Source organism: Stenella coeruleoalba, assembly GCF_951394435.1.
Source record: "Stenella coeruleoalba genome assembly, chromosome: 15".
In the NCBI taxonomy this organism is placed as follows: Eukaryota; Metazoa; Chordata; class Mammalia; order Artiodactyla; family Delphinidae; genus Stenella; species Stenella coeruleoalba.
In genome coordinates this window covers 64923100-64941851 of record NC_137161.1, presented here as the reverse complement: position 1 = coordinate 64941851, position 18752 = coordinate 64923100, and the positions used below count along the sequence as shown (strand labels likewise).

General features: G+C 42.7%; 1 protein-coding gene across 7 annotated transcripts in view; it reads left to right on the top strand.

The window, feature by feature from the left end:
- The window catches only part of TMC7 (transmembrane channel like 7), a 53406-nt gene extending 37218 nt beyond the window's left edge, over window positions 1-16188 (top strand). For 3 of the 7 annotated variants that reach the window (XM_079899126.1, XM_079899127.1, XM_079899130.1), the window contains 7 exons: window positions 363-480; window positions 785-882; window positions 2546-2732; window positions 4658-4788; window positions 8209-8364; window positions 10894-10972; window positions 11830-13938. In XM_079899126.1, the coding sequence (XP_079755252.1) occupies window positions 363-480; window positions 785-882; window positions 2546-2732; window positions 4658-4788; window positions 8209-8364; window positions 10894-10972; window positions 11830-11904 (844 nt within the window). In that variant the 3' untranslated portion in view covers window positions 11905-13938. Of the gene's footprint in view, window positions 1-362; window positions 481-784; window positions 883-2545; window positions 2733-4657; window positions 4789-8208; window positions 8365-10893; window positions 10973-11829; window positions 13939-16062 lie in introns of those variants that run through there. The other 4 variants (XM_079899128.1, XM_079899129.1, XR_013824162.1 and 1 more) reach the window with 3 other exon arrangements.
- The last annotated feature ends 2564 nt before the right edge of the window (window positions 16189-18752 follow it).

Below are 18752 nucleotides of genomic sequence, written 5' to 3'. Positions count from 1 at the left end.
TTTCCAGGAATTGTTCTCAGCGTGGCTACGTCATCTTGGATTCAGGAGTTCCCAGCTTTCTGATCTGTTTTTTCCTCTGCCATTTAAAAATTATTGTGGTAAAATACATATAACATGAAATTTACCATCTTCGCCACTTTTAAGTGTACGATTCAGTGGCGTCAAGTACATGCTCAGTGTCGTGCCACCATTGCCACTGTTTGGTTCCAGAATTTGCTCATCATCCCAAACAGAAACTCTGTGCCCATTTGTAGGTTTGCTGTTAAGAAAGGCAGCTTCTCTGCACCCCAGCCCTGTTCCAAGGGGCCCGCCTGCCCTGAGCCCTCCTCTTCCCATCCTCTCTCCTACCGTCTTCCCTGCAGGTGTGTTTTTATGCGGCTGGCCACCATCTGTGTGTTGGTGTTCACTCTGGACTCCAAGATTACATCCTGCGATAACTACCCGTGTGAGCTCTGTGGCTACAACCAGAAACTCTACCCGGTGAGGCTGCGGGGATGGGCCTCCTGCTCGGTGGGTCATTTGGGGGTGGTAGCATTAGGGTCGAGAGAACAGCCCGTGAAGCCAAGGGTTTGAATCCCAGTCGATCCTCATTCTTGCTGTGTAGCAGTGTCTGGCATGCCAGGCGCTTCTAATTCTAAGGGCTTGAAAACCAAAGTCTGTGCTGGAGCTCAGAGGAGCATCCGCTGATGCCTCCCAGAGGCAGCAGGATCGGGGGCTGGAAATGGCATTGGGAGAACCTGGCTTTTTCTGCTCCAAGTCAGGCTCGTTTCTCTCTGGGTTTCAGTGCTGGGAGACCCAAGTTGGGCAGGAAATGTACAAGCTGATGATCTTTGACCTCATCATCATCTTGGCTGTGACCCTTTTTGTGGATTTTCCTAGAAAGTAAGTGTGAGGGGTCCCCCTCTTATCTCCCCCTACCCCCTCACCCTTTCCCTCATCCCCACCACAGGTTCCCATCACAGCTGCCCTTCACTAAGTGCTGGATGGTTCCGCATCCTGGGAACCACTGACAGCCATTGGTGACTTTGAAAAGCTCCAGGCCATCACCTCCCCCTGGTCCACGATGTGCCCCATGGAAAGGCAGCACGAAGCAGAAACGGTGCTGCTTTCCGCGGGGCTGCCGCGGGGTGACGTCTTGCCGGCCCCTCCGGGCTGCAGTGGATGCCACATTTCCTAGTCTGGGTTCAAGACCCAGCACTGCCGCTTCCTAGTCATGTGACTGAGGGCAAGTTATTTAAGCTCTGTGCCTGTTTTCCTACCTGTGAAATGGGAATAGTAGCAGTGCCCACCTCATAGCACTGTTGTGAGGATTAAATGACAAAATGCAGATAAAAGTACTAAGAACACTCCATGCCACAGAACTCAACAAAACATTAACTATCACCATCAGGATTGTCATTACTATGCTGTCATTAAAAAAGAAAATTATTCTCAGCATCTCCTTGAGCCTTAAGTGAAACCCTGTTCACTTAGTCCCTTTTATACCCACATGTACAAATTCTCCTGGTATATGCCAGAAGTCCAGGAAGCCCTTAAAAGTCAACATTAAAAAAGAAACTGTCCTTTTAAAAAATTACACAAATATGAAGTGAACATGTGCCTATTAAAGTTTTTTTAATATTTAAACTTAAATAAATACAGAGATCCAGAGAATAGTGAGAATTGTCTTTTGTTACTTAACAAGTACCTTGTTACTTCCCAATCCCACCCCACTCCACGGAGGTGACCCTTGTTCACACTTTGGGGTAGATCCAGCAGTCCTTAAAACTAAAGACACACATTTGTATAAATACATGTGTAAGTAAACACACAGTCTTGCTGGAAGTGTTCTTTTTCACCCCACAGATGGGATCGTGGTACATCCACATGGGTCCGCAGCTTGCTTTTTCTCCCCCATACAAACAAACTACCGTGAACAACTTTCCCTGTCAAGGCACGTGGATTTTCCTCTCTCGCTTTAAGGACTGTATGTTATTCCACTGTACCCATGGCTTCTGATTTGTCGATGCAGCCCCTACTGCTGGGCCTTTAGGTTGTTTCCAGTAGTTTTGCTAATATGTGGTCATGCTACAGTGAACAGCTATGTGTGTTTATCTCAGGCCCCTGGTCCTAGGGTTTTTGTAGAGAGCTTCTAGGATTCCAGGGAGTAGCGTGCAGGCTGGTAGGTCCCCATAAGCCACTTTCTGTGCGGATGCACAATAGCTCAATACTTTTTGGGTTGAGTGGCAAACTAGAGCACAGAGACTGCCCGTGTCATTTACTGTCAACTGCAACGCAGTGAAGTAGGCTGCGTTATAATGCCCTCACATTCCAGATGAGAAGAATGAGCCTTATCTAACGTTATTTGGCCGATAAGCTGTAGATCTGAGACTTGGACCCTGGTGTTAATGATTCCAGAGTTCACTGCATTCTGCATCTTCTAGACATATGACTAAGCAGTTTCCATAAGAAGTATGTGTGGAAACAGCCCTGATTTTGTGGATGTGGTTCTGTGGCCTTGGCAGACACTGTAGTCCAGGTGATAAATGGTCCTGTTTGTTTCCAGGATCCTGGTGACCTACTGTTCCTCTTGGAAGCTGTTTCAGTGCTGGGGACAGCAGGAGTTTGCTATCCCTGATAATGTTCTAGGGATCGTTTATGGGCAAACCATTTGCTGGATTGGAGCCTTCTTCTCACCCCTTCTTCCTGCAGTTGCAACCTTGAAGTTCATTATCATCTTTTACGTGAAAGAGGTAAGGAGAGGTGGGGTTGAGGGGTCAGTAACTGAGACCATCCTTGACCTTGCAAGACCTTCGGCACACATGCTTGGAGCCCACCCACATCCCATTAGATGTATCAAAATTGCATCCCTTATTTGATACATATTTTTATTCTGGAAAAAAGGCTAATGGATTTTCGCATTTTTGTCATTTTGAGAGTTTTGTTAAGAATGATTTTGCTCCTGTGATTTTAAAAAATGTTTTTTGTATGTAACTACGAGTTGCGTTGCAGTTGATCAATCAGTTGACGGTGGTTCATTTTGGTGATGTTTAACAAAAGGTTTATTAACTAAAGTTTTGTAGTTTTCTGTTTGGATTTTGGAGCTGGTGCATTTATTTTCAGTTCTCAATTATTTGTGTAGCTCCTCAAACGGCTCACAGGCCCTAGGCATTGTACCTGAACTAAGTGCTTAATGGGTGAAGTAGCTCTATAGAGGACTAACTTATCTGGGCTTATTAACCAAACTTTTTCTTTATTGTAGAGGCAATATATGTTCACTATTAAACATTTAAACAATACAGATATGTATTCCATCCCTTCTTCCAGAGGCAGCCTCTGTTAATAACCCCTGACATTATTGATCACCTATTATGCCAAGCCCTGAGGATTCATAAATGGAAGTAATAATCGTAGTAATAACAATAACAACGATACACCCTTTGAAGTAGGCACTGCTAGTAACCATATGTTATAAATTAGGAAGCTGAAGTTTAGAGAGGTTAAGTAACTGGTCCAAGCTCACACAGCTTATAAATGACTCCTGGGATTTGAACCCAGGTTTACCTCACTCCAGAGCCTAAGCTCTTAATCCAGTAGGCAGGGCCTTGAATTGGGTCATGCTTTCTACCTGGGTGTTTTGGCCTTTGAAGAATGTTCTGATGCTTTCATTTGGAAACTTAAATCGGCTGAAGTCACCAAGGGAGAGATGGATGCGAGAAAGCTCAGAGGAGCTTGTTCTTCTTCCAGAAAATAGGTTAGGCAGTGGTTTCCTAGCGTATAGCCCAGTAAAGACAGCGTAGGGGTAATGGAATGGGTCACAGGTACTGGACTGAGTTCTGACACCCCCGTCTGACTGGCCACCTGCCCCCAGACACCCTAACAGGACACCAAGTGTCCCTGGTGCTCAGTGCCCTCGGCTCACAAGATGTTCCAGCTGCTGCAGTCACAGGAACTTGATGCCCCTTCCGGAGGCTGTAGCTTTCTAGAATGTTAAGGAGGATGCCTGTTACTGTACCCCTCTCCCTGTCCCCACCTGATTTCTCCTTCAGGTCTTTTTTCCCTCAATGGAAATATTTATTTTTAATATATAGGAAAAATACATATGCTTGTACAATTCAAGCAAACATCTCCTGTTGTGGTGTGTATATATTCAGTACCTGTTTAAACCCCTGTAGAGAATAAATACTTTTCGAATTCTTTCAGATCATCACATTGTACGCTCTTAAGTATCTTACCATTTTATTTGTCAATTATACCTCAGTAAATCTAAAAAAAGAAAGAAATTTACAGTAAAATGTTTTAAAAAATACTAAAAAAAAACTTAAACAAGATCATACAGTACAGAGTTTTGGAATCTACCCTTTTCATTTTACAGTGCCGTGTGGGATATAAAGCTTTTCTAAGGGCTATGTGATTTTCCATTGTGTAGATGCACTTTAACCTTTAAGGAACTCCTTGGGTAGCTACTTAGGTTGCTTTCAGTTATTCCCTGTTATTAACAACTGTAGCAGTAAATATCCATATACTTATTTTTTGACCCATTTTTAAAATTTTGGTCTATACTGCTGACTACTCTAGAAAGATTATACCGATTTACATCCTATAATACATGACTGTGCTCATTTATCCTCAAGGAAGCTGTGCTCTTAATTTTTCCTCTTTCTTCCTCTCCCCTTAGATAAGTCTTCTTTACACCTGCAGACCCTCTCCGAGGCAGTTCAGAGCATCTAATTCTAATTTCTTCTTCCTGTTGGTGTTACTGATTGGGCTGTGCTTGGCAATAATACCTCTGACAATCAGCATTGCACGGTAAATATGACTTTGTCTTCTAGAACATTCCCTCCTTGACATGTCCGTCTTTTATGTTAAAGGCTTCATTGCATTCTTTATTGGCTTTCCTCGTAGTGCTCCACCCGCAGAGGTCAGTAAGTCACTCCTGGCTCAGCCAGACCCACCTTTGTTTCGGAATATCTTGGGTCACTTCTGAGCTTGGGCTTGCAGGGTTCTCACTGTGTTTGAGAGTGTCGGTTGGCTCTATTCTACCCAGATCCCTTTTCCTAGTATCTCTCTTCTCGTCCCCTTTGGGATTGTTTCTTTGTTTCTGATTATGAAGTTAATACATGGTCACTGAGAAGACTTGGAGTGTCTTCTGTTGCCAAGCACTGTGCTAGCTGCTAGGGGTATAAAGACAATTCAGACATGGCACAAGGAATGTAGTGTCTAGTGTGGAATTTGGAAAAAGCAGAAATGCTCAGTCCTGAGGATGGGAAGTTGAGGGTTCAAATCCCAGTGATGCCACCCCCTAGTGTTCTAACCATTTATACCAGAGGCTGGAAAGAGAGTAAATGATTTAGGTTTTCTGGGCCATATGGTTTCTATAGCAACTATTCAGCTCAACTGTTTACATATCATCTGTGTTGCAGCCACAGATGATATATAAACTAACAGGCATGACTGTGTTCCAGTAAAACTTCATTTATAAAAATTAGGCTTGGGACTTCCCTGGTGGTGCAGTGGGTAAGACTCTGCACGCCCAATGCAAGGGGCCCAGGTGCAATCCCTGGTCAGGGAACTAGATCCCACATGCATGCCTCAGCTAAGGAGCCCACGTGTGGCAACAAAGACCAGGTGCAACTAAATAAATATGAAGAAAAAACCAAAAATAGGCTGTGGGCCAGATTTGGCCTGTGGGCTATAGTTTGCCAACCCTTGACTTACAGTCTCATGGAATTCCATTTCTTCATCTTTATTGTATTTTATCTTATTTTTTTCCATTTCTTCATCTTTAAATGCAAAGTCTAGAACTTTGAATTCCTCTCTCAGGTTTTATTATTTTTTAAACTAAACTGAGTCTATATATTTTTATTGTAATAGTGGTATGTTACATATATTGAAAAATTCAAGCAGTACAGAAAAGGGTATAAATTAAAGAGAAAATACTGCTCCCCATTCCCACCTCTTAGTCCTACTCTAAGAGGTGACCACTGTTAACATTTTATGAACCCTTCCAGAAAGTTATTATGAAAAATGTATCTTTAATGCATCTGGAATAATACTGTTTGGCAGCTTAATTCTTTTTTTCAGTTTATATTGTGCCCTTTTCCAGGCCAGCACATAGAGAGCTCTCACTCTTTTAAAGTAATTTTTAGCTTTGATTTTTTTAATGAGAAATACATTCACATGGAACAGAACTCAAAAAGTACAAAAGAGGGCTTCCCTGGTGGCGCAGTGGTTGAGAATCCGCCCGCCGATGCAGGGGACACGGGTTCGTGCCCCGGTCCGGGAAGATCCCACATGCCGCGGAGCGGCTGGGCCCGTGAGCCACGGCCGCTGAGCCTGCACGTCCGGAGCCTGTGCTCCGCAACGGGAGAGGCCACACCAGTGAGAGGCCCGCGTACCAAATAAAAAAAAAAAAGTATAAAAGAGTATATGGCGGAAGTTCATTCTCCAATTCTATTTCCTAACTACTTAGTTTCTGTCTAAGACAGTCATATCTGTATGTGTTTGTCTCTCTCTCAGTGGTTCTTTATTCTGTTGTATGAATGGATCATAAATTGTTCATCCATTTCCTTAAACAACATTTAGGTTGTTTCCAGGAATCTATTTTTATCCCTAAAATAGAGCTGCAGTGGAATATTTCCTACACAGAACTTTATGATAAGAAAGTAGGCAATTCCTGTAAGCCTTAATTTAATTTTTTCCATTGTAATTTTATTTTTTCCTGCTTTTTATTTTGAAAAATTTTAATCTATAGAAAAGTTGAAAAAAGCAACAATGAAAATTTATATACCCTTTTCCTGGCTGTCCCAGCTGTTAACATTCTGCTACGTTTGTTTTCTCTCTGTATATACATACATTTTTTGTGTGTGTGATGATGAACCATTTGAAATTAAGCTGTAGGCATCATGACATTTCATTCCTAAATACTTGAACATGCAGTTCCTAAAAATAAGGACATTCTCCGTTCTACATATCCACAATAACATTATCACACCTAAGAAAATTAATGCCAATATCATATTCCTGCCATTTTCAAATTTCTCCAGTCCCAAGATAGTCTTTTATAGCTTTATTTTTTAAATGAAGATCTTTCAAGTTTTGCTCATTACTTTTGGTTGCGATGTCTCCTTAGTCTTTGATTCTTCAGTTTCCTCACCACTAAATTAAGAGACTGAAGGGCAGACTCCCCACATTCTGGAGTTGTCTGATTGCTTTCTCACAGTGTCATTTAACTTGACCTTCTTCTTCTTTTTTAAATTTCTGGTGCTCAATTTATTGTTGTTCTAAAATATCACCAGAGTAGCTATCTTCAAGTAACAGGTTCTTTTTTCTTTTTGAAGTATAGTTGATTTACGATGTTGTGTTAGTTTCAGGTGTACAGCAAGGTGATTCAGCCGTATATATATGGCTTTTTCTTTTTCACATTCTTTTCCCTTTTAGGTTATTACAAAATATTGAGTATAGTTCCCTGTGCTATACAGTAGGTCTTTGTTGGTTATCTGTTTTACATATAGTAGTGTGTATCCCAAACTCCTAATTTATCCCTACCCACCGGCCTTCGCCTTTGGTAACCATAAGTTAGTTTTCTATGTCTGTGGGTCTATTTCTATATTGTAAATAAGTTCATTTGTATCTTTTTTTTAGATTCCACATATAAGCAGTATCATATGATATTTGTCTTTCTCTGTCTGGCTTACCTCACTTAGTATGATAATCTCTAGGTCCATCCATGTTGCTGCAAATCGCATTATTTCATTCTTTTTTATGGCTGAGTAATATTCCACTGTGTGTGTGTGTGTGTGTGTGTGTGTGTGTGTGTGTGTGTGTGTGTGTGTGCTTCCTATCCATTCATCTGTTGATGTATACTTAGATTGCTTCCACGTCCTGGCTACTGTAAATAGTACTGCTATGGACATGGGTATGCATGTATCTTTTTGAATTAGAGTTTGCTCCAGGTATATGCCCAGGAGTGGGATTGCAGGATCATATGGTAACTCTTATTTTTAAACTTGACCTTCTGTCCTGAATTTCCTATAAACTGGAAGTCAGGTCTAGAGACTTGATGAGATTTCAGGGTAAGCATTTTTGACCAGAATATTCCAGAAGGCTCATGAGGTCAGGCGGATCCTTGTGGGTCACTGTTAACAAAGCTTTGTGGGTACGCAGAGGAGGGATGCTCAGCCTGTGCTGCAGGCCTGGCCCTGAGCCCCGTGCTCTGTGTCCTGGTAGCATCCCTTCCTCCAAAGCCTGTGGGCCCTTCACCAACTTCAACACCACCTGGGAGGTGGTCCCCAAGATGGTGAGCACCTTCCCCAGCTCGCTGCAGTCTCTGGTCCATGGCATCACGTCGGAAGCCTTCGCAGTGCCTTTCTTCATGATCCTCTGGTGAGTGAGAACCACCTGGATTCTGCAGGTATTTTCCACTGTGACTGGTGGGCTCCTCTCCGCTGGAAAATGGAGCTCACCCGCGCCTCTTGATATGGTACCAAACCTCTCTGAGCCACACTTTTCCATCTCTAAGATGTCAAAATAAGACCAGTAGTAATTCTTTCAGAGGGTCACTGAGCAGGTTCAGGGAGATCCCACTTGTAATTAGCCAGAAGCCTGAGTTATAAAATATAACCCAAGAAATGTTGCCTATTATTATATTACTGATTATTCACAAAATTAGTTGCTCTTTGGAAAAGGAACTGGTAACTGGGCTGAGAGAAGAGCACCAGACTAGAAGCATGCACTTGAACCCTGGCTCTACCACTTACAAGCTGTGTGGCCTCAGGTCATCACATACCCTCTCTGAACCTCGATTTCCTCACCTGGAAAATGGGAATAAGAATGGCACACACCTCGTAGGGCTGTGAGAAGAAGGACACATGGTGAAGTGCTTAGCAGAGGACCTGGCCTTTAGTGAAGGCTCGATAAATGACAAGTGTTGGGTGCAGGGGCGACGAGGGATTTTGTGCAGTGATTCACTTTGAGTGTAATTCTAATCACAAATATCTGTTGAGGACTTACTTTGTACTAGGCATTGTTCTGATTACAGCCCATTCTCATTATTCATAAATTCCGTAATTTTTTTCTGTATTGCAAATTGCAAATGTGCTAGCTAAAATATTTTTGTAACCCCAAAATCAGTACTAATGGTGTTGTTTTTGGTGATTATTTGTAGACATGCATAGAGTAGTAAAAAATTTGAGTTGCCTGATGCACAGTGTCTCAGTGCCTTTGGGCTGTCATAGTGAAATATCATAGACTGGGTGGCCCAACAACAGAAGTTTATTTCTTACGGTTCTGGAGGCTGGAAGTCCAAGATCAAAGTGCCAGCATGGTCGGATGAAGAGCCTCGTCCTGCTTACAGACTTCTTGTATTCTCATATGGCAGAAGGGACTAGGGTGCTCTCTGGAGTCCCTTTTATAAGGGCACTAATCCCATTTGTGAGGGCTCCTCATGACCTAATCACCTCCCAAAGGCCCCACGTTCTAATACCATCACCTTGGGATTAGGATTTTGCAACATATGAATTTGAGGGGGACACAAATATTCAAACCATAGCTCAGACTGTAACTTAAGTGTCCTTTTTGTGATCCATTTAGTGCGATGTTTCTTGCATTTTGTGCTTTTGGTTGGTGATTTCACTGTTCACGCATAGAGCTGAAGTGCTGTCCAGGGTTCCTAAGTGCAAGAAGGCTGGGATGGGTTTTATGAAGAAAATATGTGTGTTAGATAAGCTTCATTCAGGCACGTGTCATGGTGCTGTTGGCTGTGAGTTCAGTGATATTAAATAAGGTGTCTTGAAACAGAAACAGGATTATGTATTAATAACCTTCTCTCTCAAGAAACATAAAACACAGTATTGATCAGTTGACAAAAATGTTGTGACCAGGGGCATAAAGGAACCTATTCTGTATTTCCCCCCGGGGCACTGGTTCAGTGTTCCTGGAGACTATAGAACAGAAGAGAAGTACCACAAATCACTGGAATTGATTGTAGCCTACATGTATTAACTCATGCAATCAGCACAGTTATCCTACGATATAGATATTATTAGAGGAAAACCCCACCATAATGCAAGAAAGGGGTTAAAGAATTCACTTGTTAAAGGCAGGATACCTTTGATATTCATAAAATGATGTGGGGTTGCAGCCAGTTAGCCTGGAATTGCAAGGATCTCAGAGTCCAGCGGTTCCATCCTAATCGATTCACCCCAGCTGTGGTTTGGCCGGCACCGTCTGGTGGTGGTTACCTGATCTGGCTTCCACATCTTTGGGGGTCATTCTTGTCCTTGGCCATGAGGACTTCCAGAAGAGAAGACTGACATCACTGATCCCCATGGCCCTCAGCCCTCTCTGGGGAGACTGGACAGGCAGCCACCTCCCCTGCACAGAAAACAGGAACCAATTGCCAGTCGCTTTTATTCAAAATTGTATTATCTTAGGCTTGTTATCACTGGATTTTCCTCTATTATCCCCATTTTATAGATGAGGAAACTGAGGCCAGGGAGGTTCCACAGTGATCACCCACAGCCAGTTCTTTCTGGGCTGAGCTGGCCTTCTGGCCCGTCTCCTCCTCTCTCCCCTCTCATGTGTGTGCCAGGGGAGCCTCAGCAGCGTTTAATATTAACTCTAGAAAGCAAGGCAGGAATCAGTCTCTGCTGCCACTGCCCAATAAAACCCCTCTGCCTGTTTCATTTTTTCTTTTCTTTTCTTTTTGTTGGAGTATAGTTGGTTTACAATGTTGTGCTAGTTTCAGATGTATACCTCTGGCTGTGTCTGATGCCCTCTGCTTGGGAGACGTGAGGGTTTTCTTTCTTTTTTTCTAACAAAAGTAAAACTGTTCCAGGCGAAGTGTGTCGGGTTGTTTTCCAGTGGCCTTCAGATGGTACAAACTCCCTAGTGACCTCTCGCCTTTTGTTGCAGTCTCGTCATGTTCTACTTCATCGCCCTAGCAGGAGCGCACAAGCGGGTGGTTGTCCAGCTCCGAGAGCAGCTGTCCCTGGTAAGGAAGCACCGGTCCCAGGGACAAGGCTGGGACATTTACCCAGGACACTGAAAGGAATGGGGAGCTCTTCCCAGGGAGAGGGTGGGATTTCCCATCACCACTCCCCCAGAACCCTGCCTTCAGGCTCGGCCTCCTCCAGCCCCATTCATTCCCTGACTCATCCATTCCCTCAACATTTGTATCCTCATACTGTGCTGGGATACACAGGTGAAGAAGAGAGACAAGGCTGCTTAGTAGTTAAAGAAAAGAGATAAATTCCAATTGCGATAACTGGTATGACGATGATACAGAGAGGTAGTTAGAGTGGCGGGTGGACCGTCTGCTGCTGAGATGGTGGCCACGGAAGGCCTCTTTGGAGGCGGCGATGGTGGAGCTGAGACTCGAATGATGAGAGGCGCCAATTATGGGAGGTCTTGGGCATGAGAGTAACAGGCAGAGGGTGCATTGAGGAGTGAGCTGGGCACTGCTGGGCCCAGGGGGAAGGGCGGTGTGGCTGGAGGGTGCAGGATGATGGGGAGAGGCAAGGCGATGCTAGAGTCACAGCATAGCTGGGGTCACAGCATCACCTGAGGGCTCTGGTGGGAAGTTTGGGTTTAATTCTGAGTGTGATGGGAAGCCATTGGAGGGTGGTAAGTAAAAGTCTGATGTTCATTTTTAAAGGAACATTTTTACAAGGCCGCTTTGTGGACCAGGGGCTGGGGAGGGAGGAAGAGTGAAAGAGGCAATTTGGAGGTCATTGCCATGGTCCAGTGGTTATTACCTAACCAAGTCTGATAGGTAATTTCTTAGGTCGAAATAATGATATTTGTTTCCAAATATATTGAATGTGCTCTTGAACCTGTCTGTGTTTTTAGGAAAGTCGTGACAAGCGTTATCTAATCCAGAAACTAACAGAAGCCCAGAGGGATATGAGGAACCGGCTAGACTGACGGGGAGATGCTGCAGTGTGCGGTTTACAGGCTGGCCTGGTGACCTGCCAGCCTACACCATCTACCTGAGGTTTTAGCAGAAATTTTTAAATATATTTTTCTGGAATTTGGGCCTTTCCTGCAAGTGGTTCCATACGTGCAGCTCCAGTGCCTGTGTTTACATAACCCAGCCCCTGTTTAATGCTTTAGGGACTTAGAAAAGTAGGTTTGCCTGAGGCCCAGCAGCTCAGGCTCAACCAAAACACTGAAGCCATTGAAGGTTTTCAACCAAAATTGCGGAGAGACCATTTATAGTCCTACAAGCTTATTTGTATTGTCTTTTAAAGTTAACTGTAGAGGTCATCTATCCATGAGCCTGGGTTAGTTCTTTGGAGCCAGGTTCTGGGGGTTTAGGCTGAGAGGTGTTCCTTAAGAAGTAGTGACTCTCTAGGATGGTTCTGTAGACTTAGAATGGAGGCTCGATTTTTTTGAAATGGAGAAACCCTTGAATTGTGATGTTTGGACCAGATGGTGGGAGCATGAAGAGGATGGTTATGTAATTTCAGCTACATGAGAATATGTAATATGAGAATAATATTCTAGGAGAGAAAAGCCCTTCCTGCTGTGCGAATGAACAAGGCCCCGAGTGCCCTGGATTGAGCCCTATGAGGAGGGGAACAGCGGCAGGATGGCAGCCAGGATTTCGTAGCTTCCTGGGCATTTTGCCACAGCTTTGTTACTCAGGGCAAACTGCCTTTAAGGGCCTGGATAGCCACAAAACTTCCGTCCCTCTAGTCCTGAGTTTGGGGACTTGGCAGAGTGCCATCCATATGGAGAGGCAAAGTTTGTCTCTCAGTCTTCCAAAAGCCGTTTCCCTTCCTGCACTGAGGTCTCTCAATCACACTTCATGGTTCGGAGCCAGGCTGGAAAGGACCGTTGAGTCTTCGAGTGTTTCGGCATGTGGGTTGCAGCGTCAGGCCAGCCTGTGCCGGTGTACCAAACTAGACTGAATGCTGGCGTCTTAAATGTACGTATTCATATTTGTAAGGGCTGTTGTTTCTCTTGTGCTTAAAATTTTTAATTTTATTTTACAAAACATGCAGAGTATCTCTTCAGATTTCTGTTACCATAAAAACCATCTGCGATAAATACCTCATCACTGAAACTGATAGCTAGCTTTAAACCTTTTAATATAAGCCTAGATTATGGTTTTTTTTTTTTTTTTTAGATTATGGTTTAATGTAAGCAGTTTTCATTCTAATACCTTCAGAATCTTTTTCAAAGTACTGTAGTTTTGTAACGACTGTGTGTACCTTCCTTCTATGGTTTTCCTTCCTTTCACTGGCTCTAAACCTTTCCTGGGGGTAGCCTGGAATTTAAAGGAGGGTGCAGGTTTTAGAAAGCTGCTGCTGTGAAGTATATTTCCCCCCCTCCCCCCATTACTCAAAAATGATTGACTCCTTGCTCTGAGAAGCAAAACAAGCTCACCATAGTTAACATACTTCTGTGTACTTGTCCCTTTGCCAAAGTTTTTTTTTCCTGCTCTTCTACAGGTAGTATTAACACGGGATATTTTTATACCTATAAAACTGATGAGGTTTTCTTTTCTTATCTTGTTAAGGTTTATGAATTTTTAAGTCTAATAACTAGTATCATGGAATTTTGAGCAAACGGAAGTTCATTCCATCCTCACGTTTAAAAAATTCTAAATTGTTGGCATTTTTGCCTAGAGAATTTATATGTATAACATTCTTGCCTTCACCATGCTTCTGAAAACAGTCAAGTTTTCTGTGGTGTGTGTGTGTGTGTGTGTGTGTGTGTGTGTGTGTGTGTGTGTGTGTGTGTGTGATGGAAGCTCTGTTTTCTTTCCCTATTATTATACTGAAATATGCTAATATATTCATTTTAGTCAAATGCTGCTAATTTGCATACTTCTTACTTGAATGTTTTTATATATTTTGATAACTTTAATAACTGCAGATGACGTCTGTATAATTGTTAAAGTGCAGCTCTCGCTAACAAATGTGCATTACAACTACTGATTAAACTACGTCTTGAAGGTTTTAAAATGTGATTCTGTGTATTTGAATTCTTGGAGGTGTCTTGTTAGCAGTCAAGTGATCATGAAAGCTGTAACAGTTTGTAAAGTTGCTCTTTACCTTTTCCTAGAATCAGAAGAAAGAAGTGTTCAATTATAGAAAATCATCAAATGAGTGCTTTTAAGACTTGCTTTTAAGCCAAGGAGGGATGTGTGTGTGTGTGTGTGTGTGTGTGTGTGTGTGTGTGTGTGTGTGTGTGTTTTAAACTTAAAAGACATAAAGTTATTTCAAGACTCCCCATCCCACCTCCCAGAGGGAAACACTGCTAATAATGCTTATTTTATTCTCCCAGAAAATTATATATTCAAGCAGATATGTATCTGTAGTTGTATGTGTGATATTTATTTATTTATGAGCTTTTCCATTTTTTCTCCTTAATAACATCTTGAAGATCTTTATATGGAGAGTAGCTACTCATTCTTTTTAATGACTACATGGTATTCTTCCATTGTGTCAGTGTATACTTTCATAATCATTCACCAATACTGGATACTTAGTTTTCAGTCACTCCCTCCTCCCATCCCCCTGCCCCGGACCCCACACACACCTCATTACAAGTACTCGGAGCTGGAATTTTGAAAGTACATGCAAACATTTCTCTTTTCTCTGTTCTATCCCATTGGCTTCAGGTTCTTGTTCTTTATCAAGGTGGCCTTGCACTTTCTTGCAATCACAAAATATTCTAATTCCAGCAAAGAGAAGAATCCAGTTTGGCAAGTCTTTAGTTTGCATTAACTCTTAAGTTAGCAAAGTAAATTCTTGCAGCTACATATCTGATTGTAGATACCCACTTGAGTAAGTATTGGAGAAGAAAGGAATTAATTTCCTGGGATGGCACTGCAAGGTCTGATCCCTAGGAAGATAGAACTTCTGAATGTGTCTTCTTTATATAGGGTGTTGCTTTATTAGTAAATTCCATTTGGTGTATTGTCTTTCCAATGCATGGGATGTGCTGGGGACATAGAATGGCTTTGTACTTTGTGTAATTTTGTACAGGTGTCTTTACCACTGTGAGATAAAGATCCCTTATCTTTAAAATGGAAAAATAGGGCTTCCCTGGTGGCGCAGTGGTTGAGAGTCCGCCTGCCGATGCAGGGGACACGGGTTCGTGCCCCGGTCTGGGAAGATCCCACATGCCGCGGAGCGGCTGGGCCCGTGAGCCATGGCCGCTGAGCCTGCGCGTCTGGAGCCTGTGCTCCGCAACAGGAGAGGCCACAACAGTGAGAGGCCTGCGTACCGCAAAAAAAAAAAAAAAGAAGGAAAAATAATATAGACATTCACTTCTATTTTTGAGGATTGAATTAGGGAATAATAAGCCTTTTCTTTATGAAATTTTGTATTCTCATTACAAAAATACTTGTTTATTATAGAAAATAAAGGGAACGTTGAAAGCTACAGAGAAAACAAAAGTAAAAATCATGTATGAGCAATATGTGTGGACATCCACTGTTAGTCTTGTCAAATTCCCTTTAAGGTAGAAAGAACAGAGTGAGGGAGGGAGGATGAAAAGAAGAGAAAGAAAAAAATTGGTATTCTCATTTCTTTTTCATAAGTGTTTTCTCATTTTATCCAAAGTTCTTTATAAGCATTTCAGTAGGTTACATAACATCATACAGATGGATCACAATCTTTTTAAAAGTTTTTGGCCGCACCCCACAGCATGTGGGATCTTAGTTCCCCGACCAGGGATCGAACCCACACCTCCTGCACTGGAAGGCAGAGTCTTACCACTGGGCCACTGGGGAAGTCCCCACATTTTTTTTTTTTTTTTTTTTGCGGTACGTGGGCCTCTCACTGTTGTGGCCTCTCCCATTGCGGAGCACAGGCTCTGGACGCTCAGGCTCAGCAGCCATGGCTCACGGGCCCAGCCGCTCCACGGCATGTGGGATCTTCCCGGACCAGGGCACGAACCCGTGTCCCCTGCATCAGCAGGCGGACTCTCAACCACTGCGCCACCTGGGAAGCCCCCCACATTTTTTTTAACATCCCCTTGCTGCTTAACATTTTGTTTTCAAATGTCCCTGACAATAAATGAGACACAGAAATCTTTGTCAATATATATATATATTTTTCTTTTGAGACAGAGACCTGGAAATGGGATTACGGCCAAGATTTTAAGGCTTTTGAGAGCTAGATTTATACTCAGCAGCTTTACATGAGAATGTTACAACACCCTCACTTTCACCAACTGTTTGGATTTAAAAAGGTATGTAATAGTCAATCATAATTTTAAATTATTGCAGTGTGTTAATTTGAAAACAATTAGCAACATTATTTTTACAATGGCAGTGTATCTTAAATATTTTATAGTAACGGGTAATTGAAACACAAAAGACCCTGAATAGCCAAAGCAATCTTTTTATTTATTTATTTATTTATGGCTGCGTTGGGCCTTCGTTGCTGTGCGTGGGCTTTCTCTAGTTGTGGTGAGTGGCGGCTACTCTTTGCTGCAGTGCGCGGGCTTCTCATTGCGTTGGCTTCTCGTTGTGGAGCACAGGCTCTAGGCGTGTGGGCTTCAGTAGTTGCAGCGCGTGGGCTCAGTAGTTGTGGCTTGCAGGCTCTAGAGCGCAGGCTCAGTAGTTGTGGCGCATGGGCTTATTTGCTCCGTGGCATGTGAGATCTTCCCAGATCAGGGCTTGAACCCGTGTCCCCTGCATTGGTAGGAGGATTCTTAACCACTGCGCCACCAGGGAAGCCCATAGCCAAAGAAATCTTGAGAAAGAAAAACGGAGTTGGAGGAATCAGGGTCCCCGACTTCAAACTATACTACAAAGCTACAGTAATCAAGACTGTATGGTGCTGGCACAAATACAGAAATATAGATCAATGGTACAGGATAGAAAGCCCAGAGATAAACCGACACACATATGGTCACCTAATTTATGACAAAGGAGGCAAGAACATACAATGGAGCAAAGATAGCCTCTTCAGTAAGTGGTGCTGGGAAAATAGGACAGCTACATGTAAAAGAATGAAATCAGAACACTCCCTAACACCATACACAAAAATAAACTCAAAATGGATTAAAGACCTAAATGTAAGACAGGACACTGTAAAATTCTTAGAGGAAAACATAGGAAAAACACTCTTTGACATAAACCACAGCAAGATCTTTTTTGAACCACCTCCTCGAGTAATGAAAATAAAAATAAACAAATGGGACCTAATAAAACTTAAAAGCTTTTGCACAGCAAAGGAAACCATAAACAAGATGAAAAGACAACCCTCAGAATGGGAGAAACTATTTGCAAATGAAACAACGGACAAAGGATTAATCTCCAAAATATACAAACAGCTCATGGAGCTCAATATCAAAACAAACAATCCAATTAAAAAATGGGCGGAAGACCTAAAGAGACATTTCACCAAAAAAGACATACAGATGGCCAAAAGGCACATGAAAAGATGCTCAACATCACTAATCATTAGAGAAATGCAAATCAAAACTACAATGAGGTATCACCTCACACCAGTCAGAATGGCCATTATCAAAAAATCTAGAAATAGGGCTTCCCTGGTGGCGCAGTGGTTAAGAATCCGCCTGCCAATGCAGGGGACACGGGTTCGAGCCCTGGTCCGGGAAGATCCCACATGCCACAGGGCAACTGGGCCCATGAGCCACAACTACTAAGCCTGCGTGTCTGGAGCCTGTGCTCCTCAACGAGAGGCCGCGACAGTGAGAGGCCCGTGCACCGCGATGAAGAGTGGGCCCTGCTCGCCGCAACTAGAGAAAGCCCTCGCACAGAAACGAAGACCCAACACAGCCAAAAATAAATAAATAAAAATTTATATTAAAAAAAATCTAGAAATAATAAATACTAGAGAGGGTGTGGTGAAAAGGGAACTTTCCTGCACTGTTGGTGGGGATGTACGTTGATACAACCACTATGGAGAACAGTATGGAGGTTCCTTAAAAAACTAAAAATAGAACTACCATATGACCCAGCAATCCCACTATTGAGCATGTACTCTGAGAAAACCATAAATCCAAAAGAGACATGTACCACAGTGTTCACTGTAGCACTATTTACAATAGCCAGGACATGGAAGTAATCTAAATGTCCATCAACAGATGAATGGATAAAGATACGGCACATATATTACTCAGCCATAAAAAGAAACAAAATTGAGTTATTTGTAATGAGGTAGATGGACCTAGAGTCTGTCATACAGAGTGAAGTAAGTTAGAAAGAAAAACAAATACCGTATACTAACGCATATGTATGGAATTAAAAAAAAATGGTGGTGATGAACCTAGTGGCAGGGCAGGAATAAAGACGCAGACATAGAGAATGGACTTGGGGACGGGGGGGGGGGGGGGCTGGGGGAGGGGGAAGCTGGGGTGAAGTGAGAGTAGCGTCGACACATATACACTTCCAAACGTAAGATAGCTAGTGGGAAGCAGCTGCATAGCACAGGGAGATCAGCTCAGTGATTTGTGACGACCTAGAGAGGTGGAATAGGGAGGGTGGGAGGGAGGGGATATGGGTATATATGTATGCATATGGCTGATTCACTTTGTTGTACAACAGAAATTAACACAGCATTGTGAAGCAATTATACTCCAATAAAGAGGTGTATATATATATGTATGTATGTATGTATGTATATTCCAAGGGTGTAAAGTAAAAAATGAAAGCCCCCTTCTCACTATCCCAACCCCTTGAAGTTACCATTATTAAACGTTTTGCTGTACATCCTTTCAGGTATGCACCTTTGATTTTTTTGCCCTCATATACATTACACATTCGAAAAATTATTTCTGTTCCA